At 37.4% G+C, this 24,402-nt stretch overlaps 1 protein-coding gene across 1 annotated transcript in view; it reads left to right on the top strand.

Annotated features, from left to right (window-relative positions):
• Nucleotides 1–24,402, top strand: part of LOC136863512 (cell adhesion molecule Dscam1) — a 938,330-nt gene that overhangs the window by 746,200 nt on the left and 167,728 nt on the right. The window contains exon 22 of the mRNA XM_068225977.1: nucleotides 11,817–12,113. Within this exon, the coding sequence (XP_068082078.1) occupies nucleotides 11,817–12,113 (297 nt within the window). The remainder of the gene's footprint in view (nucleotides 1–11,816; nucleotides 12,114–24,402) is intronic.

The raw sequence follows: 24,402 nt of genomic DNA, 5'->3' as shown, positions 1-24,402 counted from the left end.
GCTCTTAAGCTGTCTCATAAGAAGCTATGTATAGCCGCCATCTTGTAGAAATAGATAGGTGCTAATGCCAAAGGGTCTAAGTAGGAATCGAACCGTCGATCTCATCATTAGACTATGTTTTTCTTGTTCCTGATACTGCAAACCTAGGTATCAGGTAGAAAATTTTTGTCCGTTTTCGAGATATTTAACATTTTGCATTTAAGCCCCAAATGTAATGAATCGAGCCTGCACGGTACGTTATACTCTCTACCATAGCTAGACCTGATCATGTTACCAAGACTTGCTTCATTACAAGGTGAAACAGAGCTAATGCCAAAGGACCTAAGTTAGAACCGAACCGTTGATCTCATCATTAGACTATGATTTACTTGTTCCCCATACTGCGAACCGAGGTATTGGGTAGAAAAATTTTGTCCGTTTTGCTCTACGACGCACCGTTTTCGAGATATTTAACATTATGCATTTAAGCCCCAAATTTAATGAATCGAACTAGCACGACACGTTAGCCTCTAAGCTAGCTTTCTTCATAAGAGCAGCAGCCATCTTGCGCAAGCACCCTTAAGGCGTCTCATAAGGAGTCGTGTATAGCCGCCATCTTGCGCAAGCATCCTTAGGGCATCTCTAGCCATCTTGTGCAAGGATCCTTAAGCCGCCTCATAAGAGCAACCGCCATCTTGCGCAAGAATCTCTAGGGCGTCTCATAAGGAGCCTTGTATAACCGCCATCTTGCGTAAGCATCCCAAGGGCATCTCATAAGAACCTATGTATAGCGGCCATCTTGCATAAGCACCTTTAAGGAGTCATGTATAGCCGCCATCTTGTGCAATTAGCGTCGAGAGATGGCTGATGTAGAATTTTTCTTTTTAAATTATCCGCCACCATATTTCAACTAAAGAGTGTAGCACTGAGCTCTATAGATTCAAGATGGCGGATGACAGCTGACAAAAAAGCGCGTGAGTTTGTTTACTAAACAAGAGCACGTGGAATTTTTCAATTTGCCGCCACCACATTTCAAAGGTATCTAGCTAAAGATGGCAGCACGGTGCTCTCTTGATTAAAGATGGCGGATGACAGCTAACAGAACTTTTCAAATTGACCGCTACTACAGAGAGCAGCACGGTGCTCTGTAGATTAAAGATGGCGGATGACAGCTGACGAAATTGCCCGCATGATAGCAGCACAGTGCTCTATTGATTAAAGATGGTGGATGACAGCTGTCCAAAAAAGCACGTGGCTTTGTTTACTAAACTAGAGCACGTGGAATTTTTCAAATTGCCGCCACCACATTTCAAAGGTATCTAGCTAAAGATGGCAGCACTGTGCTCTCTTGATTAAAGATGGCGGATGATAGCTAACAGAACTTTTCAAATTGCCCGCTACTACAGAGAGCAGCACGGTGCTCTGTAGATTAAAGATGGCGGATGACAGCTGACGAAATTGCCCGCATGATAGCAGCACAGTGCTCTATTGATTAAAGATGGTGGATGACAGCTGTCAAAAAAGCACGTGGCTTTGTTTACTAAACAAGAGCACATAGATATTTTTCAAATTGCCGCCACCACATTTCAAAGGTATCTAGCTAAAGATGGCAGCACGGTGCTCTCTTGATTAAAGATGGCGGATGACAGCTAACAGAACTTTTCAAATTGCCCGCTACTACATAGAGGGCAGCAAGGTGCTCTGTAGATTAAAGATGGCGGATGACAGCTGACGAAATTGCCTGCATGATAGCAGCACAGTGCTCTATCGATTAAAGATGGTGGATGACAGCTGTCACCGCCTCAAAGGTAAGTAGCTAAAGAGGGCAGCACTGTTCTCTCTGGATTAAAGATGGCTGCTTGTCGTAAAGAATTTTTCAAATTAACCGCCTCAAAGGTAAGTAGCTAAAGAGGGCAGCACTGTTCTCTCAGGATTAAAGATGGCTGCTTGTTGAAAAGAATTTTTCAAATTATCCGCCACCACAAAGAGGGCAGCCCGGTGCTCTCTTGATTAAAGATGGTGGATGACAGCTGAAGAGCACATAGAATTTGTTTCCAAACAAGAGTACGTGGAATTTACCACCACCACATAGAGTGCAGCACTGTTCTCTGTAGATTAAAGATGGCGTACGACAGCTGACGAAATTACCCGCATGATAGCAGCACGGTGCTCTGTTGATTAAAGATGGCAGATGACACCTGTCAAAAAAAGCACATGGCTTTGTTTCCAAACAAGTGCACGTGGAATTTGCCGCCACCACATTTCAAAGGTATCTAGCTAAAGATGGCAGCACTGTGCTCTTTTGATTAAAGATGGCGGATGACGGCTGTCAAAAAAAAGCGCGTGAGTTTGTTTCCAAACAAGAGCATGTAGAATTTGCCGCCACCACATAGAGGGCAGCACGGTGCTCTCTTGATTAAAGATGGCTGCTGTCATGTGGAATTGCCTGCCACCACAGGTATCTAGCGAAAGAGGGCAGCACGGTGCTCTCTAGATTAAAGATGGCTGCTGTCAAAAAGCATTTTTCAAATTATCCGCCACCACATTTCAAAGGTAAGTAGCTAAAGAGGGCAGCACTGTGCTCTATAGATTAAAGATGGCGGATGACAGCTGTCAAAAAACACGTGGCTTTGTTTACCTCGCGCTAGTTAGGTTAAGTTGGTAGCACTAAGGTTTAGACCCGTCAAGATGGCAGCACTGCGGATGACAGGTGACGAATTTGCAGCTACTGCGATAAAGAGGGCAGCACAGTGCTGTGTGGTTTAAAGATGGCGGATGACAGCTGTCAAAAAAGCACGTGGCTGTCAAAAAGCACGTGGCTTTGTTTACCACGCACTAGTTAGGTTAAGTTGGCACTACTGAGGTTTAGGCCCGTAAAGATGGCAGTACTGAGGTTAGCGATGCGTTGTTGTCTGTCAAAAAGCACGTGGCTGTCAAAAAACACGTGGCTTTGTTTACCTCGCGCTAGTTAGGTTAAGTTGGCACTACTGAGGTTTAGGCCCGTCAAGATGGCAGTACTGAGGTTAGCGATGCGTTGTTGTCTGTCAAAAAGCACGTGGCTGTCAAAAAACACGTGGCTATGTTTACCTCACGCTAGTTAGGTTAAGTTGGAACTACTGAGGTTTAGGCCCGTCAAGATGGCAGCAGTGAGGTTAGCGATGCGTTGTTGTCGATGACAGCTGTCAAAAAGCACGTGGCTTTGTTTACAAATTCAAATCTCGCGCCAAAATTCAAATTTCCCGCCAAAAATTCAAATTTCCCGCCAGAATTCAAATTTCCCGCGGGAGGAGGCCGCAGAACTCTCCCATTATACTACTTATCTATGAAAACGTATAACAAAACACTTTATTATAGCATTCCGTTTATGTCAGTTGTCTCTAGCAAATGTAGGGAATTCACTGGTTCCATGAACTTATGTGTTTAGCAGACAGATGGTAGAGGAAGTTGGTTTGAAAGTCGAGTACGTTCTACAAAGTATGACTCCAGTATGCTTTACTACGCAACTTGCAGGAAAGAGTTAAATCTATACTTACATTTCGGCATGAAACAAACAATGTGCAACACTGAGTAGCAACCAGTCTCCATGTGTATGTATCACTACCAACAGAGATATGGAGAAAGAGAAAAAAGTATCATTATTAGAATTACCAACTTCTTAATATACTTCGTCGAAGTTTCATGAATTACTTCATCGAAGTTTCATGAATTCACCACCAGGTGTGCTGTATATTTAAAATGGATTAAATTCCATCAGCCTAATGCCCTTTTTTTTTATGAAGGATACTTACAAAAGAGAAAAGGAGGATACTGGGACGTTCTACCCAAAAATGGTACTGTTCTGGGAAAAATAGGACAATGGGAACCCTAATATACACCCCAAAAACAACAAGTTGTCTGTTATCTTTAGGGATGAACCTTACACCTAGAATTTCATGTTTCTCATCCTTAACATTTTTGTAGCTTACATATTCCCCTTTCACCAGTATGAATACTTCCCAGCCTACTGTTCCAATCATGTCTCAATGACAAACACACTAGTTCTGTGAGAAAATTACTGCATCCATAATATCACTTCTCAGCCATGATTCAACTCCTACTACAATATCTGATAAATATATTGTGACCGTTCGTGGGACGCCTAACTCGGAGATGATAATAAATTTTATAATTCGCTCGACTAGATTTCAGGGGTTTACATGATCCTCCACTCAGGGCATGGCCCTTCGGAAAGGAAGCGGTCACATCCTATCAATAATTAGTCCGATAATAATCTAACATCAGTTTCAAGATAATAAGTTCACTAAAACTAAGCATAAATGAATATTTGCAATGAGAAATTGGAAGTATAATAATTTTAATAAAATGAAATAGCAGACTACAGTTGAACAACTGAATATGCAACGTAAAAATATATTAACTTGTGCATCGCTACCGCACCGTATTTAAAGAATCAAGTCCATCTTGAAAAATAATTGTCAGTCATTAAGTTAAAATCATATCATTACGCAACACTGATTCGATTAAATAAATATAAAGTAATATAATGGAAAATCAGCAATTTCAGTCTCAAATCGTTCATCTTGTTTGTTCATTTCTGACGTATTACTAGACGAACCTGTCCTCCCTGCTCTACTTCTTTTATTACTTCATTATAATTACCTAACTAACTGAGTAATAACTTGAATTTTCTAACAGCGCATGATAAACACCGAAAATCCATCAAATACATAATAATATCAGTGTTCCATAATCAACTAACTGCATGTCTCCATCCAACCAACGGCATCATGTGGCTGCACCTGAAATAAGGTACTATCTACTGACATAAATAAGAAAACTATCAAATGCCAGACGATCTGCGTTGCATCGGCTCCATTCCATCCTGCTGAAAATACACCTACAGCGCTAACTTACTACATCTAGCAATACCACAAGTTGATCTACAGTACAGGTGACAATAATCTCACAATCTAATTGTCGTTCGAGTAGCTTGTCGAAGATCCTACTCGTATATTCGTAAATACATTCCGCTACCCATGTGATACCAAATTAAACTCATGTCAGCTCGCATGCCTAACCAAACTCTTCGAAAAGCATTCAAACAACGCTACGAAACACGCTCCTCTAATAAACTCAAATATACGCGGCGGAAATACCTCTCAATACTATTATCCTAACCATTGGCCATCTCAAAGAATTAAATTACTATCGCAATTCACCACACAACAAATCATTCTCTACTTATACCGTCAACTATACCTTTAGATGACCCTACATATTTTACGCCACACAATGTCCGCCACATAATGAGAACAATCATCATTCCCTACATAAATGAGCTAAATATCTTTGAAGAGCTTCACTATTATTCATACAACCATCACTGAATCGATCCACTAAACATATCACAACACTCCGCGGAATTATACATTATTATAAGATCACCACTTCAAATATCTTACACATCAGCACATCAAAACTTACCTGTGGCATTCAAGATCACACACGCCTTATAGCTGTTCCACTAACACGGAAAACAACGCAGGAAAGACCGCCTAACCCTAGTATTCACCAACGGAAACCGATATTCTAATATATGTAGTAGCATTACATGACGTTACCAACACCGTTAGCACGTTAGAACATTCAAGTCATTTCACTTTATATCACCTGTGTGACATTAAAAAAAAATCTACTTCTACTATAAGCATCTACAAGTAAACAAGAAGGGCAAGGTTCGACTACTCATCTGACTTCTTCGCTTCTCCATAGGTATTGGTCGTCAGGTTATTTTTTCAGCCATCTCATTCATTTCGGCAGAGTGTGGATCGACCAAGATCCTACTGGTTTACTCGCATATCTCTTCTATATGAATTTCCTTATTCACAAATATAGGCAACATCTTCAGTTCAACCTGAAACTTGAACAGAATGGTTAGATCGAATTCGTACAGATTTTTTTTTAATCCACTGTTATAGATTAACACTGGCCTGTGTAAATTTTATATCGCTCAATGCTATACTTAGTTTGTTAACGTATTTAGGCCTCAACTTCTTAAATTTTATGAGCTTTAATTCGGATATAAGGGCTGAGCTCTCTATTGCTTCACGATCCTTTTTGTACCATACAAGAATTGACATTTTAAAACAAATTCAAACTTCATTATTTCAATAAAAAACGAGGCTGCATTTCATAAACTACATGACTACGATCCTGACTGCTTTACATCTGACTTTGACATTGAGGAAACGTTATCTTAGAGATTCACAAAGGAATGCAGGCTACCATTGTTTTTCTTCTCCACCTGAAATACGTCATACCACACGCCTGTTAGATAATTAACTGTATATAATTCCGGCTCAATCCATGGCCCCCTTGACGTCTGTTATACTAGATGTGATGTCTGGCCTATTTCTTCTCAGCTGTTACTGCAAATATTTATTGATACCCGCTTGTGACTACACGGTTTTTCACGCGGTCCCATGTGTACCACGGGGTTCCGAGCTTGATCTATCGATTCTCTTCCATAAGATCTACTATCAATTCGCGAGTTGTGTCGGCTCATATCTTACGAATATATAAATTCGCCGCACATCAATAGTTTATTTTACCACCATGCCGTCCACATGCATTTATATTCCTATGACCTTCAATGACTCCCTGACATGTAATTGCACGTCATTGGAAGGTCATAATATATATCTATTAAATTACTTATTTCAGTTCCTTTCTTGACATTAATTCTACAATTTAACACTAACAGCTTAAATGACATCCTTACTTGCCATCCAGCACTATATACTCTCAGTCATATACTCTGCAGTCATCAGCTGGTTACCTCCAACTCCCTGAATGTACTTCAAAATCAAAATCAAAAACTCTTTATTTGCAAATGAAGTGTCTACCTCGGTGGCAAATGGTACACTAAAATACATTGTCAAGCACTAAATTTTAAATTAACAAGAGAAGAAAAACAATTTTTCTAGAATACAATAATATACAATTTATGCTAACAATTTTTTTCTATTAAACAAACAGATCATTCTTAATAAATTTATATTGATTACAAAATTCTACATATAATATCTCCTATACTTACAAACATAGTCAACTCATATACAGTATGTGGAATTACTTCAAATAATACTATGCAACTGGTATAAGATTAAAATTTACATTGCATTTATTTTTTAATTTTTTTACCCATTTTGGAAACTAAGTGGCATAACGACCTGCTGCATCTTAACCAGAGCCCCCTTTTGCCACCACCTTTCAGAGTTCCTGAAGGGCCTCCACAGCTACTGTAGCGGTCCCAGGGCCCTCGAAGTCCCCACTGTACTTCACCCCTACAGGCAGTCCCCTACTTTGTCTGTCCAAACTCCATGGACCAGGGGATGGAATTCATTTTTTCTTAACACACATTTTTTATTTACAATAGCCTGCACCGATCGAATGCCCTCTAACATTTCATTTACTTTCCCTGTTGCTGTTCATTCTCTTCTTGAATACCTGTACAGATTTTGGAAAAGGATCAAACACTACCCATGGTAAACTGTTCCACTCCTTCACGCCCTTCCCAATGAATGAAAATTTACCCTATTCGCTTCTGCTAACATTCCTTCTAATTTTATACATGTGGTCAGTTCTGCCAATATAATTATTTTCCAACTGAAGCCTCTCACGGATTTCTCCCCATGCTTCTTCTCCTGTATAGGCTCTATATAATCCTATAAGTCTAGTTTTCTCCCTTCTCTTACTTAAAGTTTCCCACCCAAGTTCCTCTAACATTTCTGATACACTACTGTTTCTCCTGAAATCCCCTGTTACAAATCTTGCTGCTTTCCTCTGCACACTATCTATTTCTTTTATTAGGTATTCTTGGTGAGGATCCCAAACACTGTTTGCATATTCCAATAATGGACGAACCATACTTAAGTAACTTTTTCCTTTTAATTCTTTGTTGCATCCTTTAAGTAGCCTCATTATGACATGTAATGATCTGTATGCTTTCCCAACAATGTCATCAACATGACCCTTCCAGTGCAAATTACTTTCAAATCTCACACCTGAGTATTTGCACTTGCCATCTTTTGGGATAACTACCTTATCCAAAGTATATTTAAATTCAGTTTTAAAGCTCCTGTTTGTAAATGTTGCAACAGTTGATTTACCTCCATTAACCTTCATATTATTTTCTTCAACCCACTGTTGGATACTTTCAAGGTTCCTTTGTACTTCTGAACAATCCTCAATGTTATTCATTTCCCTATAAACAATTATATCATCTGCATACAATCTTATTTTTGATGTTAAATTGTTCCCTAAATCATTTATGTATATTAAGAAAAGTAATGGACCGATTACACTACCCTGTGCGATTCCCTTCCAAACTTTCTCTTCCTGTGATATATTATTTCCTACTATGACTTTCTGAACCCTTGAATTTAGAAATGTTCTTATCCAACATATAACCCTTACGTCCAATCCTATTCCCTCCAATTTCTTTAATAATATTCCATGTTCCACTCTATCAAAGGCTTTGGAAAGATCTATGGCTATGCAATCTAACTGGCCTCCTAAATCCAACTGATCTGATATGTCCTACTGAAATCCCACCAGTTGTGCCTCACAAGAAAATTTCTTTCTAAATCCATACTGGCTCCTCATGAACCAATTTTTATCATCGCATATCCCTCTGATGTACTTTGCTATTAAACTCTCCAGTATTTTACAAACTATACTGGTCAGGCTGATTGGTCTGTAGTTCTCTGGTTTCCTTTTATCACCCTTTCCTTTATAAATTCATATTATTATATTATATATTCCTTCCATTCTTTTGGTATTACACTATTATTTATGACATAGTCAAAGAGAAATTTTAAATAAGGCACTATGTACCACCCCATTGTCTTTAATACCTCCTCAGTAATTTGATCACTTCCTGCTGCTTTTCCTTGCTGAAGCAGTTGGATTTCTCTGAAAATATCTTCATTTGTGAATGAGAAGCTTCTTGTTTCCCTATGTGACTCTCCCTCTCTATCTTCTGTTACTGTTTCCAACTCCTGACAATCTTCTACTGAATCTCTGAATTCCCTACTAAATAGATTTGCTTTCTCAGTATCTGTTGAATAGTGTTCACCCCCTTCTCCTGCCATTGTAGGAATTTGGATTCCTTTTCCTTTTTGATTCCTAATATATGAATACATCTTTTTCCATTTCCCTTTGTGGTCATTACCCTCTTGAAGTATGCCATTCATATATTTCTCTTTTGCTTCCCTTTTTACTCTATTCAGTTCCCCCGTTAGCTGTTTTCTAGTTTCTCTATTCTCCCTACCCTCTTTGATTTTCCTGTTTACTATTCTATATTTTCTTTTTAATTTCCTTATTTCCCTTGTATAATAAATAGGGTCTGAGGTCATTTTACCCTTCTTAACAGGTACAAATCTCTTCTCTCCTTCCCAAATGATTCCTTTAAATTTAGCACAAAGTGTATCCACATTACTCCCTTCACTTATCCAACAACTGAATTGTGATTTAAGGTAAGTCCCAAATTCATCAACTTTAGTTTTTCTGTATAATTTCTTGTCTTGTGTGACCCTCTTATTAAGCATTTTTGGTACAAGTCCTACATCCATTATTAGAACCTTATGGTCACCTATTCCTTCCATTACCTCAGTTTTATCAACAATTTCCCATGGTTTAACCAAGAATACATCTAGCAAGTTATTGAGACAAGTCGGTTCTTGTACTACTTGTGTAAATCCTCCCTCCTAAATTAAGTTACTTGCCAGTTTCTGTTCATGGGCTTCACTTGCAGCCCCATTCCATTCAACTTCAGGCAAGTTTAGATCTCCCCCAATTATTACCATATCATTATTATTGTTTTTATGAGTATAATCTATTATTTTCTCAAATATTTCCATGTCTCTTTCCTCTCTTCCAGGCTTATATGTTCCTATAATTCCCACCTCCTTCATATTATCACAAACTAATTTTATCCCTAATATTTCATCCCTTTCATCGGTAAACCATTCATGTGAACAATAAGTTTCCTTCACCAGAATAAACACGCCCCCCACCCTTTTTATCTCCTCAGTCTCTACGATAGACTGTATACCCTTCTAGAAATACTTCTCTATTACCCACCCCTTCTCTTAACCATGATTCTACTCCTATCACCACATCAGTCTCATAAGATTCCATCAATGTACTGAATTTTATTTGTTTATTTACTACACTCTGACAGTTTACCAAGAGCAATCTCAGACCCCCTTCCTCCCTAAAACTTGACTGTTGTATTTGGGTAACATTTGACTCATGAGTTGAGAACGTCTTCTCTATAACTCTTCTAAATATACCTGTTAACTTATACATACCGTTGCGGTTCAAGTAAAGGTAAAGGCCATCTGAGCATAGATCCCTATCTCCTACACCCCCACGCCCCTGGTCCCATTAGGATCTACAAATCTCACTCCCAGTTTCCCACATACCATACCCACTCCAAATTCTCATTTAAATCATTTAAATGTTTCACATCTCTGCAGCAATTTCTGTATTAAACAAGTTATAAATATGGCACAGTTTTAAACTATTACATGTCCGACTCATTGGCTGAATGATCAGTGTTGAGGCCTTCGGTTCAGATGGTCCTGTTTCGATTCCTGGCCAGGCCAGGGATTTTAATCAAGTCTGATTAATTCTTCTGGCTCGGGGACTGGGTGTTTGTGTTTGTCCCAACACTTACCTCTTCATATTCAGACAACACAATACACTACCAACTACCACAGAAACACGCAATTGTAATTACACCCCTCCGTATAGGGTTGGCGTCAGGAAGGGCATCCGTCCATAAAACAGGGCCAAATCCACATGTGCGACACAGTTTGCACCCGCGATCTCACAGATGTGGGAAAAGCAGTGGAAGAAACTGCAAACTGACACTGCAAAATCTGATTCAAGTTGCCTCGAAGTCCGGCCTAATCACGAAACAAATCCTGATGCCATTTTTTCAACATGTCTACATCCCATATATGGTTGATTCGCTCGGGACATATTGTGACAGAAGTTATATTGATGCTATCTGACCTCAAAATATGGTGTATACATTCAAGACCATCCCTCCTGGGTGCACACCTTACATTCTGCCACTTGATGTGCTATTCTTCCGACAGTTCATGGCGGTGCTGAAGCGGATTGGAGATCACAGTATCAGTTCACACCATCATTGAGGGATTCAATTTCATTGCTGATTGTTCTCTTCTCCAGTCTTTGAAAACTTTGTTCAGTACTCCTGGCCTGTAGCTGGATATGATGACTTCAGACCAGAGAGGTTTAAAACACCACCCGAACGTATTTTTGATGTTCAAAAGAGGTTTGACTTGGAAGACTGCTTAATGTAGGCATTCATGAAGTGCTCCTACTGTGATAAATAACTCTGTTTCCAACACTTTATACTCTGTGGACATGTTCATCCTCTTAATCTTTTGCCAAGAGCTACCAACAACCTATATTTTGAACTCGGTGGCTGAACATACGCATATTTGTAATGTACGTGTAAAACCCTTACAAACAAACTGAAACGTTTTTGCAATTGCGATCACACCTTGCACCAAGTCCCTTGTTAGAAAGTTAATCACCACTGTTACTACTGCAAACTATGTTTGAGAATGCTCTAGTATCACTCAACACATTAGTATGTGTTGCAGTATCTCCAGACCATACAGTCAGTCACTTGCTAATCTGAAATATGCTGAATTTAGGAAGATTTGCTTTACTAGTCCATAATGTGCCACATTCAAGACCCTATTGATTCCCTAATATGAGCCATTTCATTTCAGTTCCTGGGCCCCCAGCTGCAGTCCGAGCTGCTCTCTCCAGTCCTCGATCTGCAATCATCAGCTGGTTACCCCCAACTCATCCCAATGGAGTACTTCTTCGCTACAACATTTACCAAAGGGAAGTTCGACGCAGTAAGGATGGCAATACAACACGTCACACTGTAGGACCTCAAATTGACTATTACGAGACCGGTCCTCTGCAGGAACGTAGTGACTACATGTGGTGGGTGAGTGCCGTGACACGTATAGGAGAAGGGCCCAGCACTCCGGTCATCGAGCTCACACCTGCAGCACGAGGTGAGTCAAGATATCTTTTTGTTATCCTTCTAAATGTGGTTAGTTTTTGATTAATGTATTTAGAAGAGAAATGAAAACGAGCGTTACTCTTCCAAAGCCTATCCACATACTTAAGAACAGTGTTAAGAAATAAGTTTTCATCATAATAGGAAATAAAATATTTGAAATATGGTGAGTAATTGACCGACTTCTTTTATACTTATAGTGTTCTGTGTATTGTCAGAAATTATTTAAATTGCTGTATGTCAGTCATCCATGATTGAAACCTGCACATGCTCTAAAACCACCTTTAAAATAACAATATCGTAAGCAATCAAGCAAGTAAACTTCCAGTTTTACATGGGTGCTGATATTATGATCATAGGCAAGTGAAGTCTAGTTTTATATAAAATCCAAACCACAGAGACAAGAATTTTCACTTCAAAAATTCCATGTATATTGTCTTACAAATATGAAAAACTATAGCAGGGAATCACAGTCCAAGGAGAGGAAATCAAAACCTTGAGATTTGCCGATGATATTGTTATTTTATCTGAGACTGCAGAAGTTCTCGAGAAGTTGCTGAATGGTATGGATGAAGTCTTGGGTAAGGAGTACAAGATGAAAATAAATAAGTCCAAAAAAAAAATTAATGGAGTGCAGTCGAACGAAGGCAGGTGATGTAGGAAATATCAGATTAGGAAATAAAGTCTTAAAGGAAGTAGATGTATATTGTTACTTGGGTAGTAAAATAACTAACGATGGCAGAAGTAAGGAGGACATAAAATGCAGACTAGCACAAGCAAGCAAGAGCTTTCTTAAGAAAAGAAATTTGCTCACTTCAAACATTGATATCAGAATTAGAAAGATGTTTTTGAAGACTTTCGTGTGGAGCGTGGCATTGTATGGAAGTGAAACATGGACGATAACTAGTTCAGAAAGAAAGAGAATAGAAGCTTTTGAAATGTGGTGTTACAGAAGAATGCTGAAGGTGAGATGGATAGATCTAATCATGAATGAAGAGATACTGAATCGAATTGGTGAGAGGAGATCGATTTGGCTAAATTTGACGAGAAGAAGAGATGGAATGATAGGACACATCTTAAGACACCCAGGACTTGTTCAGTTGGTTTTTGAAGGAAGTGTAGGTGGTAAGAACGGTAGGGGTAGACCAGGGTATGAATATGACAAGCAGATTAGTCAAAGTAATAAACTTCATTGTTAGGTTCCGTATTGAGTTAAGACTATGCTTAAAGTAAATACAAAATTTTAATATTCCACCTTCTCAATACTAAAAACTCATTTGATGTTTTACAAAAACATTACAATGATATTAATAGGTACTAGTTTCGGTCCACTGTGGACCACCATGTAATTTGGCTAGGCTGATGATGGTCCACAGTACCTATTAATATCATTGTAATGTTTTTGTAAAACATCAAATGATTTTTTAGTATTGAGAAGGTGGAATATTAAAATTTTGTATTTACTTTAAGCAGATTAGAGCAGATGTAGGGTGCAATAGTTACGTAGAAATGAAAAGGTTAGCACAGGATAGGGTGGCATAGAGAGCTGCATCAAACCAGTCTATGGATTGATGACTCAAACAACAACAACAACAACATAGCATTACACAAATTATGCAGTATTACTGTATTTAGTTACGTTTTCTCATTCAGTAAGTAATGGCTTTTCAAAAGTGTGACATTCACATTACCCACAATACTAATTTACCAAATTGGTTACATCCCCATTCATCTATATATATAAAATAACTTGTCCTGACTGACTGACTGACTGACTGACTGACTGACTGACTGACTGACTGACTGACTGACTGACTGACTGACTGACTGACTGACTGATTCATCATCGCCGAGCCAGAACTACTGGACATAAAGAAATGAAGTTTTGGGCATGGATTCATATTAAGATGTAGGTGCTCGCTAAGAGAGGATTTTTGGATATTCCTTTGCTAAGGGGTGAAAAGGGGGGTGAAATTTTAAAATGAGTGTATCAATATCTCAAAACTTTGAAAGTTTACAGATGTAAAAATTGGTATTTAGAATCTTCTTTAAAACTAAGGAAATACGTATTTTTTTGTTTTCAGAAAATCCCAATAGGAGGGGTGAAAAACGGTGAAAAAATGGTTGAATGCCTTTAATCAGAATACCGGTACTTATATCTCAGAAACTGAAGATATTACAGACCTGAAAATTGGTACTTTAGACCTCTTTTATAAAGAAACATGTATTTTTTTGTTTTTGGAAAATCCAATTAATGGGAGGGTGAAAAGGGGGGTGAATTTTTAAAAACAGTGCATTTATATCTCAAAACTTTTAAAGTTTACAGATGTAAAAATAGGTATTTAGAATCTTCATTAAAAATAAAGAAACACGTATTTTTTGTTTTCGGAAAATCCCAATAGGAGTGGTGAAAGGGGTGAAAAATTGATTGAATGCCTTTAATGAGGATACTTATATATCAGAAACTAAAGATATTACAGACCTGAAAATTGGTAATTTTGATCTCTTTTAAAAATAAAGAAACACGTATTTTTTGTTTTTTGAAAATCCGATTAATGGGAGGGTGAAAAGGGGGGTGAATTTTTAAAAACAGTGCATCTATATCCCAAAACTTTTAAAGTTTACAGATGTAAGAATAGGTATTTAGAATCTTCATTAAAAATAAGGAAACCCGTACTTTTTATTTTCAGAAAATCCCAATAGGATGGGTGAAAGAGGGTGAAAAAGGGTTTAAATGCTTTTTAATCAGGATACCGGTACTTATATCTCAGAAACCGCAGACATTACAGATCTGAAAATTGGAAATTTTGTTCGCTTTTAAAAATAAAGAAGCACGTATTTTTTGTTTTTGGAAAATCCAATTAATGGGAGGGAGAAAAGGGGGGTGAATTTTTGAAATGAGTGCATCTATATCTCAAAACATTTAAAGTTTACAGATGTAAAAATTGGTATTTAGAATGTTCATCAAAAATAAAGAAACACGTATTTTTTTGTTTACGGAAAATCCCAATAAGAGGGGTGAAAAGGGGTGAAAAATGGATTGAATGCCTTTTATGAGGATACTTATATCTCAGAAAGTGAAGATATTACAGACCTGAAAATTGGTACTTTTGATCTCCTTTAAAAATAAAGAAACAATAATTTGTTGTTTTTGGAAAATCCAATTAATGGGGGGCGGGGTGAAAAGGGATGAATTTTTAAAATGAGTGTATCTATATCTCAAATCTTTTAAAGTTTACAGATGTAAAAATTGGTATTTAGAATCTCCTTTAAAAATAAAGAAACATGTTTTTTTTGTTTTCGGAAAATCCGAATGGGAAGGGTGGAAAAGTGGGAAAAAGGGGTTGAATGCCTTTAATGAGGCTACTTATATTTCATAACCTGAAGATATTACGGACCTGAAAATTGGTATTTGGGATCTACTTTAAAAATAAAGAAGCAGGTATTTTTTAGTTTTTGGAAAATCCAAATAATGGGGGTTGGAAAGGGGGGTGAATTTTTTAAATGAGAGTGTCTACATCTTAAAATTTTAAAAGTTTACACATGTAAAAATTGGTATTTAGAATATCCTTTAAAAATAAAGGAACACGTTTTTTTCTCTGTAAATCACAATAGGATTGGTTTTCGGAAATACCACTTGGGTGGAAGGGTGTGTGTAAAAGTGACTGAAAATGGTGTCCATTTCATTTAATTAGGCTACTGATATCCCAAAAATAAAGATGTTACAGACGTGAAATTTGATATTTGGAATCTGCTTTAAAAGTAAAGGAACACGTATTTTTGTTTTTGGAAAACCCAATTAATGGCTGTTAAACTGGAGTGACAAATTGGGGTGAATTTTTTGAAAGACTATATCTACAGAATATCTGGGAAAGGTAAAATGTTACAGACGTAAAAAGTGGGTATTTGTAATTTCCTGTAAATATAAAGAAACATAGGTGATTTGTTTTTGGAAACTCCCCTTAAGGGGAAATAAAAATTGGTGACATTATAAAATGAGAATTTCTACAGTATGTATCAAAAACTTAACATGTTACAGAAGTGAAAATGGTATTTTTATCTCTATTAAAAACAAAGAAACGTGTATTTTTAGTTTTCGGAAATATCACTTGGGTGGAAAGGGGGGCGGTGTAAAAGTGACTGAAAATGGTGTCGATTTCTTTTAATTAGGCTACTGATATCTCAAAAATGAAGATGTTACAGACGTGAAATTTGATATTTGGAATCTGCTTTAAAAGTAAAGAAACACGTTTTTTCGAAAAATCCAATGAAGTGGAGGGGGGTGAAAGAATTGAAAAATTATTTGACTTATTTATGAGAATACATACATCTAATAAAAACTAAAGTTGTTACAGACGTGAAAATTTATATTTCGCTCTCCTTTAGAAACAGAGGAAAATGCGTTTTGATGGGGAAACCATCTTGGGCGGCGGGAGTGAAAAAGAGTTGAATTCCTTTCATGAGGACACACAAATCAAAAATTGAAGAAGTTAAGAGTCGTGATAATTGGTATTTAGAAAATCATTTACTATTAAAGAAACAAGTATTTTTTGACGGAAAACTCACCTGCGCGGAGGGGGGGGGGGTGAAAGGAAGTGAAAAATGTGAATTATTTTTATGGGGATACCTATATCTCAAAACTGAAGGTAATAGACGTGAACATTGGTGTTCGGAATCTCCTTTAAACATAAAGAAACACGCCTTCTTGTAATTTTTCTTTTTGGGGGGGGGGGTAAATAAACTTAACGGCGGTGGTGTGTAAAAGGAGGTGAGACCAATTGATTTTACTGTTCATAATATACTTATAAGGAGCTTCCGTTGCTCACTCGGCAGCGCGCCGGCCTCTCACAGCTGGGTTCCGTGGTTCAAATCCCGATCACTCCATTTGATATTCGTGCTGGACAAATCGGAGGCGGGACAGGTTTTTCTCCGTATACTCCGGTTTTCCCTGTCATCATTTATTCCAGCAACACTGTCCTATATTTAATTTCATTTGTCATTCATCGATCATTGCCCCAGAGGTGTGCGACAGGTTTCGGCAGCCGGCACAATTCCTATTGTACCCGCTAGATGGGGCTTAATTCATTCCATTCCTGACCCTGTCGAAGACTGGAAACAGGCTGTAGAATTTTCGATGTACTTATTCTGATCATAAACCGATCATTTTTAATCTTTCCTGGGTTCGTATTCAAGAGCAATCTTTGAACGTTCTTAGATTACAGTAGAATTTCCTGGCATATAAATAAAATTTTAAACACATTTGAAATAAACTATAGGAATGAGATTTTCCGTCCAATTGTTCACCTCTATAATAAGGTCAATAATGCACGCAAGTACAGTATGTCATTCGTATCGCCAGAAATCCCGTACACTTGCCTACGCGCGACAATGGTGCTGGTCACATTGTCAACAATGACAATGGTAGCAGATGTAATTTACAGCCAAGTAGCGGTTTTGCATCTTGCTGTGGGGTCCAGAACATCTAATAATAATAATAATAATAGTAATAATAATAATAATAATAATAATAATAATAATAATAATAATAATAATAATAATGTTCTGGACCCTCGTCAAATTGTGCGGACCGCGGTGGAAACGGGTCCTGGCCTGGTAATGACTACGAATACAGTCAAGCCGCGGGTTCAGTACCGCCAAGGCACCCAAGACGACACCACGCCGGATATCCTTCAGGATTTGATCCATACTAAAAATGCTTATAGGAAAAAATGGCAAAGATTTAGGGGCCGAACTGACCGCGTGGAATACCTGGATCTACCTCGGGAAGTACGAAATCGATTGCTGGAAATAAAGATTGAAAAATGTGAGGAACTTTGCCGTAATCTCTCAGAAAACGAGTCAGATCGCGAATTTTGGCGTATTCTCTCAGAAAACGAGTCAGATCGCGAATTTCGGAGGATTATATATAAAACGTTAAGCATTTAATTATAAATTTCAGTATAATACCGTAGCGAAGCACGGGTATCTTGCTAGTCTTATAAATAAAATCCTTTACTAGTCCATAATGTGCCACATTCAAGACCCAATTGATTCCCTAATATGAGCTGTTTCATTCCAATTCCTGGGGTTTGTTGTCTGTAATATAATTTAATTCACCAAATTTTGATATATTTATCTGTTTTAGGTCAATTCAAGATCGTGTCAGTAGTTTTTAGATTTTGTGCATGTATGTATGTATGTACGTATGTATGTATGTATGTATGTATGTATGTATGTATGTATGTATGTATGTATGTATGTATGTATGTATGTATGTATGTATGTATGTATGTATGTTTGTTCCACCATCATGGGTAAATTGTTGTTTGTTTATTTGTTTGTTTGTTTGTTTGTTTGTTTGTTTGTTTGTTTGTCTGTTCCACCATCATGGGTAAACGGCTGAATAGATCTCAACCACATTTCATATTTAGAGTCTACTCATCCAGAAGCAGGTTCTGATTTTCATATCATTTAAAAATCACTGAATAGACTGGGGGTTTATACGAAGACCTGAAGGGTTTATTTACAATTTTCTCTTACACTATTTATATCTTGACAAAACTTAACTTTTAGAGTCTACTCATCCAAGAGCAGGTATTGGTATGCATATCATTTAAAAATCACAGAACAGACTGGGGGTTTGTAGGAGTACCAGAAAATATTTTTTAAATTTTCTTTTACACTGTTGATTATATCTCAACTAAACTTCATATTTAGAGTCTACTCATGCAGGAGCAGGTTACAATATGCATATCATTTAAAAATCACTGAAGAGGCTGGGGGTTTACATGAAGACCAGAAGAGGATTTTTTTCAATTTTCTGTTACACTATTTATTATATCTCGACCAGACTTCATATTTAGAGTCTATTCATCCAGGAGCAGGTTTTGATAAGCATATCGTTTAAAAATAACTAAATAGACTGTAGGTTTGTAGGAAGACAGAAGATTTTTTTCAATTTTTTCTTACACTATTGATTATACGTAAAATCTGTAGACTATGTGTGAAACAGCCCTTCATTTTAAATAATTGTTATGTACATAATTTTGCTTACTCTTCAAATGATGGAGAAAATTACTATTTTCTATGGGCTTCATACTCTGCAGCCAGCGACGGATACCTCACAGACCTACAGTTATTTGAAGGATCCGTAACAGGAGAAATCAGAGGATACACAATATTTTGCTCGGCTTGAAAATGAACCCCACCTAACGTAACTGAACAGCGACGAAACATTAGGTAGAACTTTTCCCGTTGGTGTCTGTCTGTCTGATAATCTATATGTTTGTATAATCCTCAAATTGGAGAACAGTTGGACTTATTTTCAACCAAACTACATATTTAGAATCTACTCACTCAGAATTGTGTTATCAGGTGCATATGATGTCATGGTAATCACATGGATTTGTTATTTATAGTAAGATTGTTCTGAAATATATTTGTTACTATTAGGTCTATCAAAGGACTTGATATAACAAACGTTTAAGAATATGTTATTTCTGTTTGTTTACACCATGTACGTTTTTATCGTACAATGACTATAACGCAGATGATTACAAAAGATTGGATTTTAACCCAAGTCCCGTGGAACATGTCATACTTGTCACTTCGAGGTGGATAATGGGAAAAACTAAAGAGCCATTCTACTATTTTCGATAGGGCAGATATTAAGGGAGGTATCATCAAGGTCAGAGCGCCACACCAGTGGTCAGAGATACAATGTGCAACCGGAGAGCCATGGGGAATTTCACACTACCTTGGACCAGGAACTGTACAGTACAATAAATTCAGAAGTCATCCTCATTCTCTCTTGACTTTGTTCAGCTTCATCGTATTTCACGTTACTGCAAAGTGCTTTCGTAGGAAAATATCATTTTAACATGTTGCATTAAACGTATGAACAGAGCCATGTTACTTCGCATAAATTCCTAAAGGAAATATGGAATCCTCTGCAAAGTCCCATTCGAAGAACAGGTACAAATGCTAGTATGGACTAAAGGTGATTCATTGTCACCAACCTAGCATTATACACTGAGCTGCATTTAAAGGTATTTGAATGAGTGTAATTTATGAATTTAGATTAGATCATAAAGAACCACAAACATACCACCAGCCAGTGAGACAACTTTTGTATATACTATTATTAGTAGATTAAGAAATTCTATTTGAGAGACATAATTCTACAGGCAGTAGTAGCATAACTGAGGACATAATATTCTCCTCTCCTCCTTCCTCACACCATTAAATAAGGTGATGTCCGCACATGTGATACAGTTCACACACGCAACCATGCCGGAGTGTGGCAAAATGGTCAAAAGAAGAAGAGGTATATAGAAAGACAGGAATATGAATAGTAACATAATAGCATAAACACAATGCCAGGTTAGCAACTAAAACGTAGCAATAGAAAAGGATATGAAGACAAATATGGAAACAGAATAATAATGTTATTGGTTTTACATCCCACTGACTACTTTTTATGGTTTTCGGAGACGCCAAGGTGCTGGAATTTAGTCCTGCAGGAGTTCTTTTACGTGCCAGTAAATCTACCCACACGAGGCTGACGTATTTGAGCACCTTCAAATACCGCCGGACTGAGCCTGGATCGAACCTGCCAAGTTGGGGTCAGAAGGCCAGCATCTCAACCGTCTGAGCCACTCAGCCCGGCTGGACACAGAAAAGGACAAAGACAATCTCTACATCTTCATACACTGCTGTCTTCAAATAGATCGGCTCTCTCCTTATCAATCCCACTTCTTTTACATCCAATTCCTTTGCCCAGATGAGCTCATTTGTACTTCCCATCTTCATTAGGGCAGGCTTCAGCACTCATTAAGGGGCCTTCGTGAAAGACGATGATGATGATGATGATGATGATGATGATGATGATGATGATGATGATGATGCTTTTTTAAAGGCGCCTAACATTTAGGTCATTGGTCCCTCTTCTTAAAAGATCTCCAGTGGCATAGCTTTAAGAGAATGCTGGATATATACGTATACTCTTGAAACTGACACAATCTATATATAAAGTGAGAATTTTGTCTGTACATAGCTCAGAATTTGAAAAGAATGGTATATCTGTATCCGTCATGTCCACAGTAACAACTAAATGCACTTTTTACTTTTCCGTAACGTCTGTCTGTCTGTCTGTCTGTCTGTCTGTCTGTCTGTCTGTCTGTCTGTCTGTCTGTCTGTCTGTCTGTCTGTCTGTCTGTCTGTCTGTCTGTCTGTCTGTCTGTCTGTCTGTCTGTCTGTCTGTACTCGCATCACTAGTAAATGGCATAAGAGAACTTAAGGAAAATCGGTATGCAAAGTCGGGTAATAAGTCGCTACAATCTAAGTCATAAATAATTTTATTCACGCTGATAGAAATGGTAGTTTAGGGGAAAGCCTACAGTTTAATTCTCAAATATTTATATTAGTGGTCATATCGATAAATACTATATAGCCAAAGTTCTATAGAATTAAATTTCTGACCATTTATGTCATATACATTTTTACCGTACCGGCTATGATAACACAGATATTCATGAATTTGTATGTTTTTGCTTAGTACATATCGACATCGAGCCACAAGAAAATGGATTAACAGAATTTAATGAAAATCAGTATATAGGGTCGGGGGAATAAGAAACTACAGTCTAAGCTATAAACAATTTTATTCACCCTGGATAAAATTGTAGTTTAGGGGAAGGTGCCCAAAATTTAATTTTTAAATACCGGTACCTATGTTTTTGGTCCTATCAAAAAGTATTACATAACAAAAGTTACAGAGAATACAATTTCCGATCATTTATGTTTATTCAGTTTTACCATACCAACTATGATGAGTGGTATTTCAGAGTCAGAAGAAATATAAATGTAAAAGCCTACAATATCGAAAGCGCTTAACATTGATCAACAATAACATTACACTGATCATTGATTGTTGTAATGTTATTAGTCTCCTATGCTGCCTCTCAACTCCAATAGATGGGATTACTGCTGTGTGCCGAGTATAATAGGCTGACTGAATATTGGCAGGAAATAGCTGGGGGTTAGAAAACTTTCTTCTTTAGCATGCCATTCCTCTGGTATATACATTTTCTGATACAGCTGGTATGTAACACACTTGTTCTTCATAGTATTCCAGTTATTCGATCCCTATTCTGATATGCTGTTTTGAATAAGCAGTGTGCATACTTAAGGCAGAGGCTGACTTAGTAGTAGTAGTAGTATGGCCTGGTCTAGATTAACAATTTAGGCCTATTCCAAATTATAGCACCACAATTCACAAAATAACTCAAAATTCAACCCTGAAAAGAGCCATTTCTTAAGAAAAGCTTTTTCCTCTTCACTTTTATTAAACTCTACATTCATTTTGTTCCAAAGTACTAGTGAAGAGGGGTTTCCCCTCTGGCTTGGAGGAAAATTTTACCTCTGCCGCCAGTGTTGTGAATTGATATTTTCATACTCATCAGGTACTCCTAGGAAACAGATTAGTAAAAGAGCGTAGTTTTTGCCCTGGTAGTCTCCACTATTCGAACCTCTCCCCGCCGAAAAAGGACGAAGAGTGTTCACGAATCGTGGCTGTCTGCGGCTTGGTGACTCTAGCTCTGTAGCTTTGGACTGTTACATCAGCAGTGTAGTCCTGTTTGTTAAAAGTGAAAAAATGTGTGGTGTTCCATTTGATCGAGTATTTCATATGAAAGCATTGCTTTTAATCCCGCCATTCCTACTGACGTCATGGTAATGTATGTTCATTTCAGTTGGGAAAACCACTAAGACAGTCTTTCTGAGGATGTAAGAAGGCAGGTGGAGAGTGAGTGTCTACCATTATAATGAAAACTCCCCAACCTGATTGTGACCGATGGTATGCAAACAGGTCTACCATTACAGTGAAAAATTCCCTAACTCAGTATTCATATGAGAAAAGATGTTTGGTGACTTCCCTGTTGTGTTTCTAGGGTAACGTTAAGAGCTATGCAATTTAATACAATCTTGCTCACAGTGTGTACACTAGAATTCCGTATACAATGTAGAATTCCGTAGCGAAGCACGGGTACATCAGCTAGTCTATCTATAAGGGACAGTCAAATAAAAACCAAACACCTGCCATAACACACATTCCACAAGAAAGGTGGCATCACTGTTGTTACATATCGATACTGCCATTGCTGTGGTAAGAAAACTGCATAGTGACAACTCACAAGTGCACGCAATTGTTGGGTTATGTCTTTGCTGGTGCGCAGGCTGGTCTAGTGTACAATGAATCAATAACAGTAAATTTCCACCTTTTTGATACTTATATTTGCATTAAGCAAATCAATCAATCATGTACAGTACATGTTTCATTCCATTTGGAATATCTTCAGCTGTATTACAATGCTTAGGTGAAATTACAAAGTATCTTCTTAAGAACATCTTAATAAATACCTTGTTTTCTTACTGTAAAATCTATGTGAATTTGAAAACTGAAATAAATTAAAATCAATGTGGATGGTTGAATGGGGTGGTGTAATGGGAGGGAAATGGATTTACTTAGCCTATTTTAAAACTATATATATTCATTGGAAATAAAGAATAATAAATAAAAATTCAAACATATCACTAGTAAAAACAAGACCATTTTACTCACCGATAAAATTTGCGTATATGTATTGATCTATGACAAATACTGACAAGAAATTTTCTACGTGCAGGCTATGTAGCACAAAAAATAAATCTGAATCATTAAGAAATAAAATATAATAGTTGATATTATAGTTTTTGTTTTCAGGAAGATCCTTTTCTCGTTTTCGGTTCTCGTATCTATTTTAAAAAGAACATTTTACAATACAACAGAATATACATAATTAAAAATCAATGACACTAAAGCCATGATGGGCTTTGGACTACCAAGCGACCGCTGCTCAATTCGAAGATCTGCAGTTTACGAGGTGACGTATTGTAACTTCTAGATGATAATAATAAATAATAATAAAATATCATCAATAAAAATATATAAATAAAATTACTCAAAAACTTAATAAAATTAATAAGCATAATTATCCGAAATGTCCGTAGTATGGGCGCCAGAGTTCACCAGAATGGATCCCTCGAATTTAGATAAGAGCATGATAAACTGTATATCCCAGGGCGTGTACATAATGCTGCGTACTGGTATCTCTGCTGCAGGCCTTACATAACCTCCTGAAAACGACTAATTAGGTGGGAACTGCACCTAGGTTCATCAATAACACTGATTCTAAAATAGCTAACTGTATTCTTAACAAATTCCGTGCATGAGCACCTCATCAACA

The sequence above is a fragment of the Anabrus simplex genome, chromosome 2 (assembly GCF_040414725.1).
Source record: "Anabrus simplex isolate iqAnaSimp1 chromosome 2, ASM4041472v1, whole genome shotgun sequence".
NCBI lineage: Eukaryota > Metazoa > Arthropoda > Insecta > Orthoptera > Tettigoniidae > Anabrus > Anabrus simplex.
Note: the sequence above shows the minus strand (reverse complement) of the source record. Positions and strands in the feature narration are given on the sequence as shown.